The sequence below is a fragment of the Pyrus communis genome, chromosome 12, assembly GCF_963583255.1.
Source record: "Pyrus communis chromosome 12, drPyrComm1.1, whole genome shotgun sequence".
Taxonomy (NCBI): Eukaryota; Viridiplantae; Streptophyta; class Magnoliopsida; order Rosales; family Rosaceae; genus Pyrus; species Pyrus communis.
The window spans coordinates 18,419,041-18,438,514 of record NC_084814.1 but is presented as its reverse complement, the minus strand read 5'-3'; the positions used below and the strand labels follow the sequence as shown (position 1 = coordinate 18,438,514).

At 38.7% G+C, this 19,474-nt stretch overlaps 1 protein-coding gene across 1 annotated transcript; it reads left to right on the top strand.

The window, feature by feature from the left end:
• The first annotated feature begins 1,028 nt into the window (after nucleotides 1–1,028).
• Nucleotides 1,029–1,547, top strand: LOC137710105 (uncharacterized). Its single transcript, XM_068449061.1, has 2 exons — nucleotides 1,029–1,227; nucleotides 1,309–1,547. Exons 1-2 carry the CDS (start codon nucleotides 1,029–1,031, stop codon nucleotides 1,545–1,547), a joined length of 438 nt encoding a protein of 145 aa, XP_068305162.1.
• Nucleotides 1,548–19,474: the final 17,927 nt, after the last annotated feature.

Sequence of the window (19,474 nt, the reverse complement as noted above, 5' to 3'; positions counted from 1 at the left end):
AACCTGCACGAGCTGAAAAGTCTACAAGGACGGCTAGCTTTCATCAGATGCTTCATCTCCAACCTTGCAAGGCGTTGTCAACCGTTTAACCGACTCATGAAGAAGGATGTTCCGTTCGTATGGGACGAAGCATGCGGCAATGCTTTTGAAAGCATAAAAAAATATTTATCAAGTCCACCTGTCCTGAGAACGCCTGTGCCCGGGAAGCCGCTCATATTGTACATAGCCGCTCAGGAAAATTCAGTTGGAGCACTCTTGGTGCAAGAGAATAAATCCCAGAAAGAATGAGCGTTTTAGTACCTCAGTCAAACTCTCACCAGCACTGAGTTGAACTAATCCTTAATAGAAAAGATGTGCCTCGCCTTGGTGTTCGCCATTCAGAAGCTTAGACATTACATGCATGCTTACACCATCCACTTGGTTGCTAAAACTGACCCGGTCAAATACGTCATGTCCAAACCAGCTTTGACAGGGCAATTAGCTAAATGGGCGTTGCTTCTCAATCAATATGAGATCATCTACATCCCAACTAAAGCCATCAAGAGACAAGCACTAGCAGACTTCCTCGCCGATCATCCGATCCCAGACGATTGGAAAATCTTAGATGACTTGCCCGACGGAGAGGTGTTCTACATCAACATTTCCTGACATGAACGATGTTCTTCGATGGATCCGCACAAGCAAACGGAGTGGGGGGCAGGAGTAGTATTCATGTCGCCGCAAAGGCAATACTACCTTACTCCTTCCAACTGAGTAAGTTATGCTCCAACAGTGTCGCTGAGTACCAAGTGCTGATCATCGGGCTCCAAATGGTGATTAACATAGACATCACAGCTCTTGAGGTATATGGCAACTCCAAGCTCATAATTAATCAACTCTTAACTGAATATGAGGTAAGGAAAGATGATCTCGTCCCATACTTCCGGCTGGCAACTCAACTGCTACAAAAGTTCGAGGCCGTGACACTAGAACATGTGCTAAGAAAGGAAAATCAAATGGCAGACGCTCTCGCCAATCTAGCCTAGAGTATGACACTAGGAAAAGATGAAGCTGCAGACATGCCAGTTTGCCAAATATGGGTGATCCTACTCGTTACTGAAATGCTATTAGATGATACAAATGTCATCTCAGTACTTCCAGTCGACGCTGAAGAGTGGAGACAGTTGCTGATCGACTACTTGGAGCACGAAAAGCTTCCAGATGATCCTAGACACTGCTCCAAAATAGGTTAACGAGCACCCCGCTTCCTTTACTAAAAAGTAATACTCTACCAATGCTCTTTTGAAGGGATACTTCTAAGATGTCTAGTCGAGGAAGAAGCCAATCAAGCCATGGAAGAGGCACACTCAAGTGTGTGTAGAGCGCATCAGTCTGGACCAAAGCTACATTTCCAGCTTAAAAGAATGGGTTACTACTGGCCAAGCATGGTGAAGGATTACCTGGAACACGCCAAAATGTGTCAAGCCTGCCAATTCCACGCCAACTTCATACATCAACCGCCTCAACCATTACACCTTACAGCTGCTTCATGGCCATTCGACGCATGAGGATTGGATGTTGTAGGACAAATTACGCCAAAGTCATCTATAGGAGAAGCTTACATCCTAGCTGTGACAGATTACTTTTCCAAGTGGGCTGAAGCCATACCTTTGAGAGAAGTCAAGAAGGAAACAGTTGTCTGTTTCATCAAACAACATATCATCCACCGATATGGTGTACCTTGCTACATTATCACTGACAACGGAAAGCAATTCTCCAACCGACTCATAGACGAGCTTTACGAGAAATACAAGTTCAAACAGCACAAATCTTCCATGTATCATGCTCCGGCTAACAGTCTTGCAGAAACATTTAACAAGACATTGTGCAACCTCTTGAAAAAAGTGATTGGCATAACAAAGAAAGACTAGCACGAAAGAATAAGCGAAGCACTTTGGGCATATAGGACTACATATAGGACTCCCACCCAAGCTATGCCTTATTTTCTTGTATATGGCGTGGAAGCTATTCTACCGCTCAAAAGTCAAATCCCCTCGCTAAGGATTGCTATACAAGAAGGCTTGACTGATGAAGAAAATGCACAGTTGCGCCTTCAAGAGCTGGAAGCGCTAGATGAAAGAAAGCTCGAAGCTTAACAACACTTGGAATGCTACCAAGCATGGCTATCCAAGGCATTCAACAAGAAGGTCCACCCAAGGTCCTTCTAAACTGGAGATCTCGTCCTCGCATTGCGTATGCCTATCATCACAATTCATAAGATAAAAAGCAAGTTCACATCAAAGTGGGATGGACCATACGTAATACAAGAGGTCTACACCAACGGCGTCTACTTAATCATGATAGAAGATGGGCTGAAGATCGGCCCCATCAATGGTAGATTCTTGAAGCGTTACTATCCCTAAAGTAAATGCACCACGCTCCTGGCCCGCAAGAGCATAAACTGTGTCCGGCAAAATCATCATCAAAACCATCACTCATTTGAACTATGTCATGACTTGATCCCTCCTCAACCAAAGGTACGTAGGCAACTTGAAACTTCAAAACTTCAAGTACAGTCACATCATCAACAAAAACACAAGCACTTTGAAGAATAAAGAGCAAATTCAAAATACGAATACTTTATTCTTTAAGGGAAGGATTTGGTTACAGAGCCTTATTACTAATAAAAAAAAAAAAAAAAAGAACAACAGGACGACGGACAGTGCAATAGTGTGCAGCGAATAGTGCAGCGACGGTGGTGCAGCGAGTAGCGGCAAGAGGCGCGACGACGTCACCACTGAGGAAAGTTGTGACCAAAAGGCACTGCACAGCAAAATCCCGCTACAGTCTTTTGCACAACCTCACATGATAAAAGTGACGCACTGAAACAAGCTCTAAGCAGCAGTGGCAAATAGCCCATAGCAAGTAGTAACGTCAATGTGCACAACAACGTCACCACCAAAGGAAAACCGTGACCAAAAGGCACTACACAGCCAAATCCTGCTGCAGTTTTTTGCACAGCGCCGCGTGGTAAAAAAAAAATTTGATGCACTACAACAAGCACCAGGCAAAGAACACAGTTGCATCCACATCCTGCTCACTTCGTCACTAATTGCAAATTATTAAGAAGCTGCCACCAATTGTGAACATGGGTAATCCGTCAAAACAGCAAGAAAATCCAGGAATGCAGAGAACACCTATAAAATAAAAAAATAAAAAAAATAAAATAATAATAATAATAATAATAATAGAAAAAAAAAGGTAAGTGCCTTCTGGGGAAAATAAAAGCTCATTTATTGACTTCTCTGAAAAATTACAGAAATATGGATGTACATGTACATGAGTTAAAATAAAAAATAAAAAAATAAAAAAATAAAAAATAAAAAGCCTTCATTGATCAGGTAGAGCCTCATCACTCGGCGGAACTCCAGGAAGAAGAGGCGTCGGAGGTTGATTGTTGGGAGCCTCAACACTTGGTAAAACTCCAGGGGACGAAGGCAATAAGTGCCTCTGGAGTAAAGCCATAAACATATGATGGTCACTCTGAATCCGACTTTCAGATTCTTAAAGCTAGTCAAGCTTTCTCTTCATGCTCGTTGAGTAACTATTGGCAAGCATGTGCAACTCTCTGCTTTCATGCTTAAGCCCTTTAATCTCTTACTTAAGACTCGCCACCTCAGCCATAAGTGACTCAACTTGACAAGTTCGGGCAAAAAGGCGTTGGCCTATGTTCGATACAGAGCTCGCACACTGAACACTGAAAGCCAAAGAGTCTTGAACAACCAGCTCATCAAACCGCTTAGAAAGAATCCTATTATCCTTGGGGGTGAGAAGATTTCTAGCAACCACCGTAGCAGTTATGTAGTTCTTCATCACGGAGTCCCCAACTGTAAGAGGACTGTTGGGGGATACGAAGGATGGGTGCCATATGTTGTCTTAAGAAGGCATGTCGGCATCTTCCCCAACATTCAAATCAAGATGACGATTAGACGGGCAAGCCATTTGCAGAAATGAGGAAGGAAGAAGAGGTTAGGTAAATCAAAATCTCAGAAATACAAAAGGAGGGAAATTCCTACAGGCAGCAACTCTCTAAATGTGTTTTTGGTACACAATTATTGCCCCTATAAAAAGAATAGGCAACATGGCCTGTTCAGAAATCGAGGAGGCAGCATGGTCTTTCAAAAATCAAAGAGGCACCTCTCCAAAAGCCGGGCCGCTTGTTTAGAAATTGAAGAGGCAACAAGGCCACTTGTTCAGAGATCGAAGAGGCACCGCTCTCCGAATTTCAAAAGACCGGCTTTTTCGGATTTGTCATCACCTTTCACACGCAACCTCAGCTTTGCAGAAATCACGGGCAACTTTGTCAAAGATTTCTGACAAAGTTGAAAACGCGTGAATCTTACTGTTTCAATTACCCAACGGTTGCCGACAAGAGTAAAGAAATATCGCCACTACTGGCTGTTGGGAAATTCCTATATATGTTGACCTTTGTCCTCTATAGCAAGGCAGACCTGCAAAAATGCCCAACCCTTCCTCACCTCCGAAAGTACACTCCAAGCAGAGTCTCTTCTCCGGGAATACCCTTGCAAACAAATGACACCAAAGCAAAAGTATCACATATCATCAGGGTTGAAAGCAAAAGTATCTCATATCATACTTTTTCCCTGTCTTTTCCTTTGCCCTTGCTCTTACCTGTAAGACAAGGGGAAAAAGAGTAATTAGTCAGAACCTGAAATCAAACTTCCGATCTGGAACCGATTGCCTAGAACCTTTGCCTGGTTGCTTACCTTGCATTGCTCTCGAGTACTTATCGTCACTGAGAAGTAATGTTCTGAAGTACCATTTAAATGCAAAGGTTGCATTCCACTCTTGCATCAGGGACAAATACTGTAAGAGATTGAAGCAGCAGGATCAATGATGAGCAGGAACAGATCACTATAGCACGACGCCCTTCCCTGCAGAATGGCATAATCCAGATGAAGGAGTTTAAGTCAAAACCAAGCTTGGCATCATTGCTCTAATCAAAGAGCTCGAAAAGCTTCAACAACCTTTCGCTGGCACCTTCGCCGAATGATAAAGCCTAGTTGTGCAACGCTGTCAAATCACCACCACTTCTTCGAAAGCAAGAGTATCTCATATCATGCTTTTTCCCTGTCATTTTCTTTGTCCTTGTTCTTACCTGTAAGATAAGGAGAAAGGGAGCAATCATTCGGAACTTGAAGGAAAACTTTTAGTCAGGAACCTACTGCCTAGAACCCTTCCCTGATTGCTTACCTAGCATCACTCTGCTGGCGAAATAGACAAGGCAGTAGAAGATACCTCATCTGCCTAGAGAATAAATGAGGCAAACGAAAATGATACATTGAAGCATGTGGAGACAAGCACAACAAAACACGTGCCGATTCATCCCCTAACCCTCTTCAATATGAATTGGAAAGATTGAACAAAGAAACAAGCCATCACCTCTACCTCGTGCTTGCCTGCCATGTGTCCGAAACGTGAAGCTCCTTGTGGTCCAATTCCATTCAAGAATAAGCCTCAACGACCCTTGAAGAAATCGCAAGTCCGATTCAAGATCAAGTGTCCACAACCCTTGAATCAAGTTCAGCTCCAGATAAAAGGAGTAAATTCAAACATTTGGTGCAACTCTAGCATAAGAAACCCCCTAACCTAGTTTAAGAATAAGCCTATGGAAAGTCAACGATTAGAGGAAACCATAAAATCCTCCAATCCAGTTCAAGATCAAAGTTGTGGAAAGTCAACAAGCGCAACAAAATACGTGCCGAATCATCCACTACCAAAACCAAAGATCATCTACCACATGAAACTCCTTATGGTCCAATTTCATTCAAGATCAAGCCTTGATGGCCTTTGAAGAAATTTCAAACAAAAGTCAAGATCAAGCCTCGATGGCCCTTAAAGACATTTCCAACCCAATTCAAGATCAAGCCTTGACGGCCCTTGGATCAACATCTACATCAAGAGACTTCAAAACGTGACAATCGCATGTATATGACGCGCCTTGAAGTGCAGGCATTTGTAGATATCAAAATTTCGGTAAAATAAATGTTGACCAATGCATTAAAATTACAACCTCCCCTCATTTCACATATCATTCACTTACTTCACCTACAACCTCCACCCATTTCACCTATATCATTCACTTACTTCACCTACAACATCCACTTACTTCACCTACAACCTCCAATCATTTCACCTACAACATCCACTTACTTCACCTATAACCCCCACTCACTTCACCTACATCATCCACTTACTTCACTAAGAAAATTTGTGGTGGTGATTCATTCTAAAAGCCTATAAATAGGCTTCTTCATCAAGGTATCAAGGATCCAAAATCAACCAATTCACATTACACCAAAACCTTGAAGCTTTGAAACTCTAAAGCTCTCAAGCAAATCCCGAAGAATCAAGAAAGCCCTCTTCGTTCTTCATCAAATCCTCCTTCAAGATCAAGCCCCGACGGCCCTTGAAGAACTTCCACCAACTCAAGATCAAGCCCTAACGACCCTTGAAGAAAGTGTTTATCGTTCATCCTAAGATCAAGCCTCGACGGCCATTTGGATCAACAACACTAACAAATCTGCACACCTGTTCTTCAAGATCAAGCCCAAAAGCCCTTGAAGATCCGTTCATCAACCGTTCATCCCCAGATCAAGCCCCGACGACCCTTTGGATCAACAAACACCCATTCTTCAAGATCAAGCCCAAACCCCCTTGAAGATCCGTTCATCAACCGTTCATCCTAAGATCAGGCCCTGATGGTCTTTTGGATCAACAACATCAATAAATCCGCATAATTGTTCATCCACATATCTACAAGTTACGAAGATAGAATCAGAGGCTAAATTCGTAGAAGAGATTGTAACCCCAAAATCAATACAAAATATATTTTGTACACGTGTTCTTGTTTCAGGAATTTTCGTGTTTACAGTGAGACCAAACTTTTAGTTGAAGGCCAGGGACATATTGTCAGGGGATAGGGAATGCCAGAAGGCAGGAGAGTGAAGCCTCTTCATCCTTGTAGTCGAAAGGCCCGGTTACGGCTTTGACGCATGAAGTCGCTGGCCTGAGGAGTGAGCTTGCATCGTACAAGTCTCAAATGTCATTGCTTATGCAAGCCCTCAGTTCCTCTGGGATTCGCCTCCCCGGTTTTTCTGCACCACCGCTATCAAAGACCTCCAACCTGAGCATACACAACAATTAGGCCTTTCGACCTCCGACCCCATCACTAACCCTAACCCTTTCCAACAACAAGATTATTGATAAGAGTTTTACCGCTTGCAAAAGTAGCGATAAAAACATTTAAAACGCTTGCAAGAGAACAAGGTAGTTGTAGTATAAACGACTTAAGTAAGGTCGTTTCCGCAGGGATTAAATGAATAATATGTATTTAAACTAATTCTTAGCTAATTATTTGAAAACAAAGATTGGAAAAGGTTGATTTTGAATTTAAAAATAATAAAAAAGATTTCAATTAAAATGATTAAAGAAATTAGCAAAATAAAGAAAACAAAAGCAAACGCTTTGAAAACCAAATTGTAAAAGGCCTAGGGTTCTGCCATCCCCTTAACAATCCTATATAGATTTTATCAATTACTTATGAATTACCCATGCAACTTTGAAGGTTAGGTTTTCCTAATGCATATTTTATTTGTGGCATTCAAGCTAGAATGTATATTAAACATGCAATCCGTCTGTAGCATTCAAATCAAATATAAACATGCATGACTCATTGTGAAAACCCTTTGAAAAACCATGCAACCCCTAAGACGTGGGATTCGCCCTAGGTGAAATTACAACTATCAATCACGAGAAGCAATATTCAATTCCCCAATGGCATTCCAATCGAATTGCATCCGATTGCTTATTTAAACTTCCTAATGGTAGCTAAGTATTAAGATATAGAGACAATTTAAAGCACAATGATTAATAATTCAAAGTATGCATGCATAACATCATAAGCAATTAAATAAAAACTACATATTCATGCTAAGGCTCAAGGCATCACCCTAGAAAAAAGGAAATTAGTTACGAACAACCATAAAACAAAAGGAATTTTATTGAAATAGAAAAATGATAGAAAACATCTTGAAAATAAACTTCAAAAACTCTCTAGAGTTGTGTGTGCATTCCTCCCCTCTAGGGGTAGCCCAAAAAGGCTTATTTATACTACTCTAAATAAAATCCTCCTAATAAAAGGTCTTAGCATAAAACTAGGAAATATAATCCTAAATTAACTTGGTAAATTCGTCCAAAAATCTTTACAACCACGTTTTGGACCCAAATCAGCTCCAAAACTAGCCCAAAATAGCTGGATTTAAAGCTTGGACTATTCTGAACCTTCTCCAGGCCACGAACCCATCTGATGTCATCTTAGGCTCCAAAAATGCAATTTAAGCCCAAAAATATCACTTTCTAGCAACGTGCACTGCTTAATCACTTTCTAGCAACGTGCACTGCTCATTTATTAAATCGCCAGAAAATAACTGCTTAGTAAAAAAATCCCAAATTTTGATACAAACAAGCCAAGAGACACGCGAACGTTCTCCAATTTGAATCACTCTAAAATTCATCCGTTTGGTTACGTTTTGCTCCAGAGGAAGTCGAATGTCCCATATTAAAAATACATAACAAAGTATCAAAATTCTACTAAAATAACCAATAAACTATAACTAAGATTAGAGTAAAATATGTTGTATAATATTGCCTCATCAAATACCCCAAAACTTAGCTTTTTGCTTGTCCTCAAGCAAAACAAAACTCAAAAACAAATTAAAACTAACAAACTAGAAACTTAACTAAAAGTCTACTAAGACAAATTTTCACCTTCAAGTCGCAATCCATAGAAAACGTTAAAAATTAGAACATCTTTTCAAAAGTTCCAACTAATCCTACCAGAGAGTCTAAGCCATTTAAAATCAATCAGAAAAGAATTCATGAACTTCCTTTGGTGTAAAAGTGAACCAACATAGTTAAAGAGACTCGACTAAAACCCTCACCTCTCGTCCTTTTAATTCAATACTTCACACATTCTAACTTGAAACATAACTATCATATTTTTTTTCTTTTCTCCTTTTTCTCCTTTTTTTTTTTTTTTTTTTTCTAATTCACACTTTTTTTTTCTTCAGTAATAGTAGTGGTCGTGCAATGTCCGCTCCTTTAAGCTTTCGATCCAACCCATGTAACGAGCTTTAGGTCAATGACTCCCAAACAACAAAGTCTAGAGGGCACTAGGTGTAGAACACCCTAAAGACTTATTAACTCAAGCTGAAAAGGCTACGAAACCAACTAACCACCCTGCCCTATGCCAAAACGCTACTGTTTGACGCGAGAATCACTGCTGATTAGGCAGGACTGGCCCGGTTACTAGGCAAAGTCTCGGGCGGAACAATTATTACTTTATAACACATACTAACTTTAAGAATAAAAATTAAAATACACTTAGACTAAAAGTAAATGTTTCAATCTCACTCCCCACAAACCAAGTTAATGTGAATGTGCAAATTTTCAAATTGTAACTCATGAATTATTGCCTAAGACACGATAAATAGAAAAGACTTTACTGTGGGATTAATCTTCATCATGTCCATTTGTTCTAACATTTAAAATAATCTATGGATATTAGCTTAAAATTTGAAAAAAAAAAAAATTTATTGACTCAAAATAAAAGTCTAAAAATTCTTATTTCCCACCCCCATACTTAAATCACACATTCTCCTCAAGGTGTCGAAAAAAAAAAATAAAGCACAAAACTATGAAGTCCTAAAAACTTAAAATAACTAACACAGACAAGTAAAAGAAACTAGAAAAATTAAAACAGAAACAATAAAATAAAATATAAAATAACAAATCAAACAGAAAATTAAAGAAAAGAAAAGGGAATGGACACACCTGGGATGGTTCGGACCCACGACCAGGAAGAGTAACCAGGGAGCATCATAAAAATTTGAAAAAGTATAAGAACAGGCGGTGAGCTTTGGAGTCAAACCCCTAACCTGGATCACAGCAAGAGGTGCTGAGCTTTACATAACACACACTGAACCCATGCTTCTTCCTTCATTTCCCATTTATGTCGTTGAGCTCTTCTCCCCTCTTCTTCATAACCTCGAGCCCAGAGCCATGAGAGCTCTCTTCCTTTCTCTTCCTCTCAAACCCCTAACACAAAACCGCTGCTCCAGCCATTCCAAAATCTTCCAATGGTCCTGGATTTGTCGAACTCAAAAATAAATACCCAGTTGTGCCTCCATAGCTGGATTTCTGTCATTTATTCCCAATTCTCCATGTTGCTGCAAATCGAAGCTCCAATCCATTGAAGCAATGTCCCAGTGCACACCAAAGGTAAATATCTTTTTTTTCTTATGGATTTCATGACCAAAAGTTGCATGAACTTGATGCATGGGCCCATTAATGTGACGAAATTCTTTGATCTGATACTTGTGTATGCTATGCTTGCAAGTTCAACCTAGAAATGATGCAGAGGACCAAAAATTCATTGATCTTCACGCCCTTGAAGGTAAAATTCATCACTGCGATTATTTGAGCCTGAACTTGCCAGATCTGTAAATGTACTGCTTGTGCATGCCTAAAATATGAATTAGATTATGTCGCATAAATCTGTGTAAAGTAGTGTTTTCTGATTCCAATGCGTTCATGCATCAATGGCTTTAGTCTACTATTTGCAAGCTCATGAATATGTTCTGTATATTGCATGTCTTCATTGATGAGCGTATGAGCCCAAAAATTCGTGCATGAGATCAATCTGCGTATTGGCTTGATGAATGTTCTCATTTCTGTGTTGCTTGGATCCTAACCCCAAACTTGTATGTGGTGATATTTTAAATAAAATGCTAGGGAGTATGTCTGGAAATCTGCCCGTGCATCTTTCTGCATTCCTTTAGTTTCTGTAGTGCTAAATCTCATTAATGTTGATGAATTTACGATGAATGCTCTAAGTGGATGTATGTTGAATGCTGTTGAATGCATGATTTAGTCGAATGTGCAGATGTATTGGATATTTGGGGCTGAATTGTTTTCAAATGCAACCTGCAATGATCACACAATAAAAATCTAATTAGAATAAACCCAAAATAAAATACTGATTAACTAAAAATATGGTTGTTTTTGTGTTTTTCAATTTTCAATGTTTTTTTTTTTTTTTGGTTGTGATTTTTGTAATTGAAATAAAAGCAAGAAAACTAAATTGAACGAAATTAGAAAGAAAAGAGTTAAGAAAAATTGGGTCGGGTCCCAATTAGCGCTTTAGTTAACGTCTATTGCTAGACATAGAGGAAGGAATTGATGGTCACATAACTTGTTCTCTTAGAATCAAACACTCCATAACAGCATCACAAGGCAATAATAGGTACAGAATGAGATGTTTTGTCAATTATGTGTTTCAGGCGAGTGGTTGAATCCTCCACATTCGGCCTTCTTTGTGAATGAATCTTCGTAATCAAATAGAATCCCTTCCAACGAGACTTACGTATCCACCGAATTGACTTAAACCTTGTATTTAACACCCACAATTTTTGCAATGGCCAAATTTCTCTACTAGGAATTTGGCTGCCACAAAACGTCTTCTTCTTCTTGTATGCCTTGTAGGATTGGCCCTGATATTCTTTTAAGTTTGATGGGATGTACTGCATGTGATTCCCCAGATTCTGACTTGGTGTGAGCAACCCTTTGAAACACATCAATTTCAAAACATTCCTACAGCTTAGTTGGTTGCTTTGCAGCATCTTGATATGGTATGTTTGGTATATAAACTTGGGCAGTAAATGGTTCTGTGGGAATTTTAGTATCAACATGTGCTTTTTCCTTGGGCAGTAAATGGTTCATTGGGCACGAGTAACTGGCATATTGCTCTTCAATTCTGTCGTTTTCCTGCATGTACTCACAACTCGTTGCACCTTGGGGTGTTTGAATTACACACCATTCTTCTGAATCTTGTGGCACATTAGGCTGCTCAAAAGGTTGTTGAGTACCTACCCATCTAAAACTTGGATGCTTTTTCAAATCTGGAGTGTAGTAATCAAAAGTGGGATCGTTCCAACGCCAAATGAGTCGTTCCTCATATTAATATGCTCCCTTTTTCAGGGCATTACAAAATTTCATCGGTGTTTGAGCAACAAGGAGTACAAACTATAGGTTTAAATCCATAGAAACCCTGTTTTGCGAAAGAAACCCATAAAGGTGGTCCTTCTGGTGGCAGCTCCATCATTGAATTGCTTTCAAAATTAACAAACCACAACAACAAAAATAAAAATAAAATCAAGTAAATAAAAAGATATATACAAAAATAATTAACTAAGAATATGTTAAACACAAATTATTTGAAAAAATACCCCGCGACGGCGCCAATTTCTTGATAGGATTTTTACCACCTGCAAAAGTAAGCACTTAAAATACTTGCAAGAAAACAAGGTAGTTGTAGTATAAACGGCTCAAGTAAGGTCGTTTCCGCAGGAATTGAATGAATAATATGTACTTAAACTAATTCTTAGCTAATTATTTGAAAACAAAGATAGGAACATGTTGATTTTAAATTTAAAAATAATAAAAACAAATTCAATTAAAATGACTAAAGAAATTAGCAAAATAAAGAAATTAAAAGAAACGTTTTGAAAACGAAATTGTAAAAGGCCTAGGGTTCCGCTGTCCCTATAACAATCCTATGTAGGTTTACCAATTACTTATGAATTACCCTTGCAACTTTGAAGGTTAGGTTTTCCTAATTCCAATTCTACTTGTGGCATTTATGCTAGAATGTATATCAAACATGTAATCCGTCTGTGGCATTAAGATCAAATATAAACATGCACGACTCATTACGCTTTGTGAAAACCCTTTGAAAAACCATGCAACCCCTAAGATGTGGCATTCGCCCTAGGTGAAATTACAACTATCAATCACGAGAAGCAATACTCAATTCCCCGGTGGCATTCCGACTGAATTGCATCCGATTACTTATCTAAACATCCTAATGTAGCTAAGCATTAAGATATATAGACAATTTAAAGCACAATGATTAATAATTCAAAGTATGCATGCATACCATCATAAGCAATTAAACAAAAACTACATATTCACGCTAAGGCTCAAGGTATCGCCCTAGCAAAAGAAAATTAGTTACAAACAAACATAAAACAAAATAAATTTTATTGAAATAGAAAAAGGATAGAAAACATCTTGAAAATAAACTTCAAAAACCCTTTAAAGTAGTGCGTGCTCCGAGGAATAGAGGGTGCAGATTGTGCCGTAGTATTACTAACGGTTCCTGCGGTGGTAACGGGGAAAGTTTACTTTCGGCTTCATGTCTGAAATGCACGAGATGAGCTTTCATCTCTTCGAGCCGAAGAATGAGCTTGATGCGTTTCTCGGACTCTTCGATGGTGGTTTCCAAGTCGCGACCAACTGCCTTCTTCTCTTAAAGTAATTCGGCCATAATGGTCGGGGTAGGTTAGTTGTCGCTGCTTCCTACTGCCTCTTTTCACTGCCACCGGGTAGTCGAATTAGCTTGTGCTTTTTGTCGTCAAGCCATGCAATCTATTCACTAGGGACGATGTTTTTGCGACTTAGATAACACTTTATACAGGCCAATTGGAGAATTGTAACTATACCAATGTTGGTCACGTGGCTGGAAGGTTTTTCGACCTACTGATGAACTCGAGCTGCCGGAGTTAAGCGAGTAATAATCATGTAGGCCGAGTCTCTCAAACACTTGCCGTCGTTGGCCGACACCAAGTTCCTTCGGCGATTTTGTTGCTGCCGATGACGGCGAACATAAAGTTGATGCCGGAGATGCTCTATTTTGAGGTTCAATACGTGTTTTACAGTGGTCGCACAAAACCATTGATTCATCAGTTTATTCGGAACTAGAACCTAACATGGGTTCAACGATGGCCGGTCCTGAAGATTCCATGGATGGTGCATTTGAAAATAAATCAATCTTAAGTCTCGGCTGACCACTCTGCTTACGGACATACTGTACCGGGACAAATTTGGCCTTCCATTTTCCTTTGTTTTTAGGGAGATGAGCATCCATCATACCAATTGTCGTCGAGGGGAAGGGATTGGCATCAACCGCCATCTGTTTCTCAGGGAATTTTAACTTACCCTTCTCAATCCAACTTTGAATCGCATCACAAAACACGACGCAATTATTGGTAGCATGCTTGTTTCAATTATGGTACTTGCAATATGTTTTTCCTTTCAATTCTTCGGCTTTAGGAATGTTGTATCCTAGCCGAAGTTTAATGATCTTTGCTACCAACAATTGGTCGAAATTTGCATCGGCCTTGGTGATAACAAAAGTGTAAACTTTTGATGTTTTAATCATCTTTTCAGAGGCCAAGCAGGTCTTGGCATCTTTGGGACTGATTTGAGCTAATCCCTTGGAAACATATGGTTTATCTATCACTATTTCAGCCGCGTCCACACTGGCGTATTAGGGGTCCTTGCTTTCAGCCAATGCGTAGCTGACCGTGGGATTCTTGTATATTGTTCCCCAGGATGGGGACTTTGATATTTTTTCCTCTCGGAGCAAATAATCATACTACTCAACGTGCTGAGCAAATACATACATATCTCTAATATTTACCCCCAAGAATTTCCTTTTGTATCCCACGTCTAGGCCGTTTAGGGCAATTCTGACGAATTCAACTTCAGGGAGAGGTACTCAGCACCAATTCCTGGCCGACTTGAACCTTGTTAAGTATTCCATTGGCGATTCGTCTGAAGCTTGAGCCATCCTAGCCAACAATGAAACAGACACTTCCATCCCTGGTCGATAGAATTGTTCATGGAATTTCTTGACCAATTCCTCCCAACTCTGGACGGAGTTTGGTAGGAGATTAATGTACCAACCAAAAGCTGAAACTGTCAATGAAAAGTTGAATAGCCGTAGTTTATGGAAGTCGCTATTGACGTCCCCACATTGCGCCGTGAACCGAACTACATGTTCTAACGAAGATAAAGACGATTCTCTGGTCAAAAGACTGAAGTCGGGGATCTTGAATCCTTTAGGGTATTCAAACTTTTATACATAAGCCGGGTATGGATGGATGAATTTTGGGAACTTCGACCCTTTTTTTAAGGCCGACTCGATCATTCTTTGGACCTCGGTCATATTTACAGATGCTGCTTCTACTCCCTAATCAGGTCCATCAGATCTACTGCTTGATCTGCCTCTTTTTTCCAAGTCAAATGGTTGTCAAATGGTTGTAGCCGAATGAATCCTTTCTCGGCTTGTAATGGAACATTCTTAAAGGGAGGCTGTCAAGGTTGGCCGACGTGGCCATCTTCGAAAGCTTTATTGACCAATAGTTCAAGCATCCTGGCCTGTGTATCACTATTTCTTCGTATTGCGTCAAGTAAATCATTCATTTTCTGGCCAATCGACTGCTCGACCTGCCGAGATTGTTCATTAAGTCGTCTTCGAAGAAACGACCTAGTTGGCGGATCAGAACCTTCCCCACCATCTTCGTCGCAATCTTCTATTATTCCTTCGATGAAAATGCCTGCTGTTTGGTTGGGAATTTTTGGGTTGCGAGGCTGTCCGCCGAGACAAATTTCCTTCTCTCAGCGTGTCGCACTTGTAGCCTCGGGTGGCACAACAATGAGGGGATTTTGTGTCTGAGACAAATCTTGTCCAGGGCCTTGAATTGGTAAGTCAGTTGTTGATTTTCCCATGATTGTTTTCTTCTTTACAGACCGTGTCTCAATGGTCATGAACTCCGAAGGTCTAGCACAAGGTCCCACTGGGCGTGCCAAAATGTTGACTCTAAAAATTACAAAACCTATGTGGCGTGTAGGCCGAGTAACTAATAAGCTAACTACGTCATTCGGTTGAATGCGGGCGTGCCAACTCGTCGGCCGAGCTCGACCGAGGAGTAAAATTTTTTGATATTACGTTGAGCGTGTTGCTGACTTCTTTATCTTGTAACTGCGGCCGAGGAATGAACAAATCTTGGCCTTTGTATTCTCGAGCTTGAAGATAAGGCTGCTAGTTCTGCGAAGTTCACAAATCGTCGGCGTCAGATTCGGTCACAGTGATTATATTCGTGAGAGTATAAGCACGTCGAATCGACACCAGACTGTACGGACACAAGTATTCAAAGGTGATGTATGTCTTGATGGTGAATGTGGTTCGGCCGTCAGAATGCTGAACTTTGAAACTCACTTGTGAGTATCCAATCATAAAATCACTCGGCGTTCAATGCACCGAATGTCGTAACACGTAACACCTTACTTCATCGAGAAGGCTAATAAGGATTCGGAAACCCTTCTCGACCGAGACTTGGATAGGTAACCAATCGACCTCGACGCAGTGCTGTTTATCCAAACTGAAGGTGCTCCTTAGTCAGTTGATTCTACGGCAACAATGCTGTTTATCCAAACTGAAGATGTTTGCCGGTTGCCTTCACAATGCTGTTTATCCAAATTGAAAATGTGTCGGTGGAAAAGAGAAAATAAAAAAAATCTCAAGATGTTTGAGAGGTTTTGCGCAGGGCAATTATGTGTTGAATTGGAGGTCTCTGAATTGCACCCTCATTTCTCTATTTATAGCAGCAAATCCTCCTTGAGATCAAGTCAAAATCGTATTTGAATTAGGACTTCTTGTTCTGTTCCAACTCCACTTCGACCAATCCTACCCTTATTAGGACTTTGAACTCACCCCATTTTTAAGGCCATATTCATTGTTGGTCGAGAATCCAAATCGCACTAGGACTTCTTTGACCCCTTTGCTCATCCGAACTACTCCTTCTTGCAATAGGACTCGACCATCCTTGCTGAATGGCCTGGGACCACCAGGCAGCCCATAGTATATTTGAAACAGCTCCAAAAATGCAAAACACTATTATTTAGGGCCCAAACAGCTCCAAAAATGCAATTTAAGCCCAAAACATCACTTTCCAGCAATGCGCACTGCTCATTTATTAAATCACCAGAAAATAACCGTTTGGTAAAAAATCCCAAATTTTGACACAAATAAGCCAAGAGACACACGGACGTCCTCCAATTTGAATCACTCCAAAATTCGTCTGTTTGATTACGTTTTGATCCAGAGGAAGTCGTATGTCCTATATTAAAAATACATAACAAAGTATCAAAATTCTACAAAATAACCAATAAACTATAACTAAGATTAGAGTAAAATATGTGGTATAATATTGCCTCATCAATTACCAACCACCTTCGAACGACTTGCCTATAGATTATTCCTTATTTTTTTCCGTAGCCTTTCTTTTTAAACTTTGTATTTGTACGTACATTTTTATTTATATTATAAATAAATTGTTTTTTATTCATTAATTTGTTTTTTTTCTTGGTCAATTGTATGAAATATATTTTTAATAGTATTCCTTTTATTCTATTTATTATTTTTTTTACTACAAATTACACTTGCGCGATGCCAACAAGTCGTTGCTCAAAACCATACACGTCTTTCTTGTTTCGTCGCGCAAAACCATGCGCTTTTACAAGTTTCATCGCGCAAAACCACTCATGTCTTAAGTGTTTCGTTGCGTAAAACCATACGCATCTTAGGCTTTTCGTCACGCAAACATTTTACAGACAAATTATAGACGTTCCCAGAATTTTCTCGTCACAAAGCAAACTTGTACCCTTTTATATCATGCAACGAAAGCCTTTGTCCATATACCTTTTGTGCGACGCGTACTAAAGCGTCGCACAATACGTGACGAATGTCCACTTCATCATCATGCAAGGTATTTTTTCACGACCTTTGCGCGATGATTTATCCGTCACCATAGGTTTTGTGTGACCTCAAGATGCTTTGCGCGACAAAGTGTCCTTCATAACGCAAAGTGTTTAATTTAGTAGTGTATATTTGGAACTTAGTGCGACTATCATATTTAAGGAAATACATGGAACCCATTTCAATTTATCCTAGGGTTTTCTTCTTTGTTAATTCCATCCTCATCCTCCTCAACAGTACATAATGCATGCTTGCTGTAAGTTTCTCAAAACTTCAAATAATCTATGTACCCTTTCTCTTAATTATGTCTGGTGATACTTACAAATACTATGCATTATTAAAACAATAGATGATGACCAATAAACTAAGAATTTGTAATTTTAGAAAACCCTGATAAAAGAAGTGAACCAATCAACCCCAAAATATATAGATAAATAAAACGAATGAAAACCTGACTCATGATTATATAATGTGCAAGAACAAAAAAAAAAAAAAACAAAACAAAAAGAGAAGCGAAAACAAAAACTTACGGCGAAAACTAAAAAATTCCCAAGGATCTAAACTAGAGATAACTAACTAAGGTGAAGCGAAAAAACAGAAGAACAAATGATCAACAAGCTAATAACAAACAAGCGTGGATTAAATTTAGAGGGATTGAATCCGCTTTGACATCATGTTAACAAATCAAAGGACAAAAGATGAGAAAATGATTGCAAACCGTGCCTGACATGTATTACATAACCACAAAAGTAAAAACACTAGGAAAATTTGAAATTTGTACCACAAATTTTCCAAAAAAAACCTGTACTACGAAAATACTACATCTTACTAAGACCTAATTCCTACAGAGTTACAAGAGGTGTATTTGTAGATATTTAATCTTGAAACAAACAGGAAAGCAATATTAAACTCTACTTACAAAAATAGGAAAGTAAAAAAAATAGAAAACTAGATTTTAATCCCTAAATAAGATGAAGTTTAGAAAAATGTCTTATACAAGATTAAAAATTAATTTTAGTCCCTAGACTCTATTTAATGTCAGCATATATTATATATTCAATGTTTCTTTGTTTATTTATAATTTTATGAATTTAAAATTTATGAAAATATTATAAATTTTAATTCTCATTATGGTAGGCATCTTATATAAGAAAATATTTTCGTAGAGATTTTTTGGTACACTTATGTTTTTGTATATTTTCTTATCTGCCACTAATTCATAAAAATATATTTAGGTACGAACATTTCGGTACAATGGATTAGTATAATATGTTTAGATACGGACATTTCGGTACACTAGTTTAGTATAATATATTTAAGTACTGACATTTCGGTACACTAATTTAATATCATATAGTTAGGTACGGAATTTTGGTACACTTATGTTTTTACATATTTTCTTATATGTCATTAATTCACTATAATATATTTAGGTACGGGCATTTCGGTACACTAATTTAGTAAAATATATTATGATATGGATGTTTAGGTACACTAATTGGAGAAAGTTAAATAAAATTGTATAATAATAAATTTAAAATTTAATGTAATAACATTAAATAAGTTATCTATTAAATATAAAAACTTTGACAAAAAAAAATTCTATTAAATATAAAAACAAAAAAATAATATGAATTTGAATTAAGTCACATTAAGGGTCTAAAATCAATAATCAATCTAACACCAAGTTTTTTTTAAATTTTAATCTTCTTGAAGGATTAAAATTCAAAAAAAAATTTATTTGCGTATTAG

Coding starts and splice junctions, on each gene's coding strand:
- LOC137710105 (XM_068449061.1), top strand. CDS start 1,029: ATGACACTAGGAAAAGATGAAGCTGCAGACATGCCAGTTTGCCAAATA. Junction 1,228..1,308: donor TAGACACTGCTCCAAAATAG/GTTAACGAGCAC, acceptor TAAGATGTCTAG/TCGAGGAAGAAGCCAATCAA.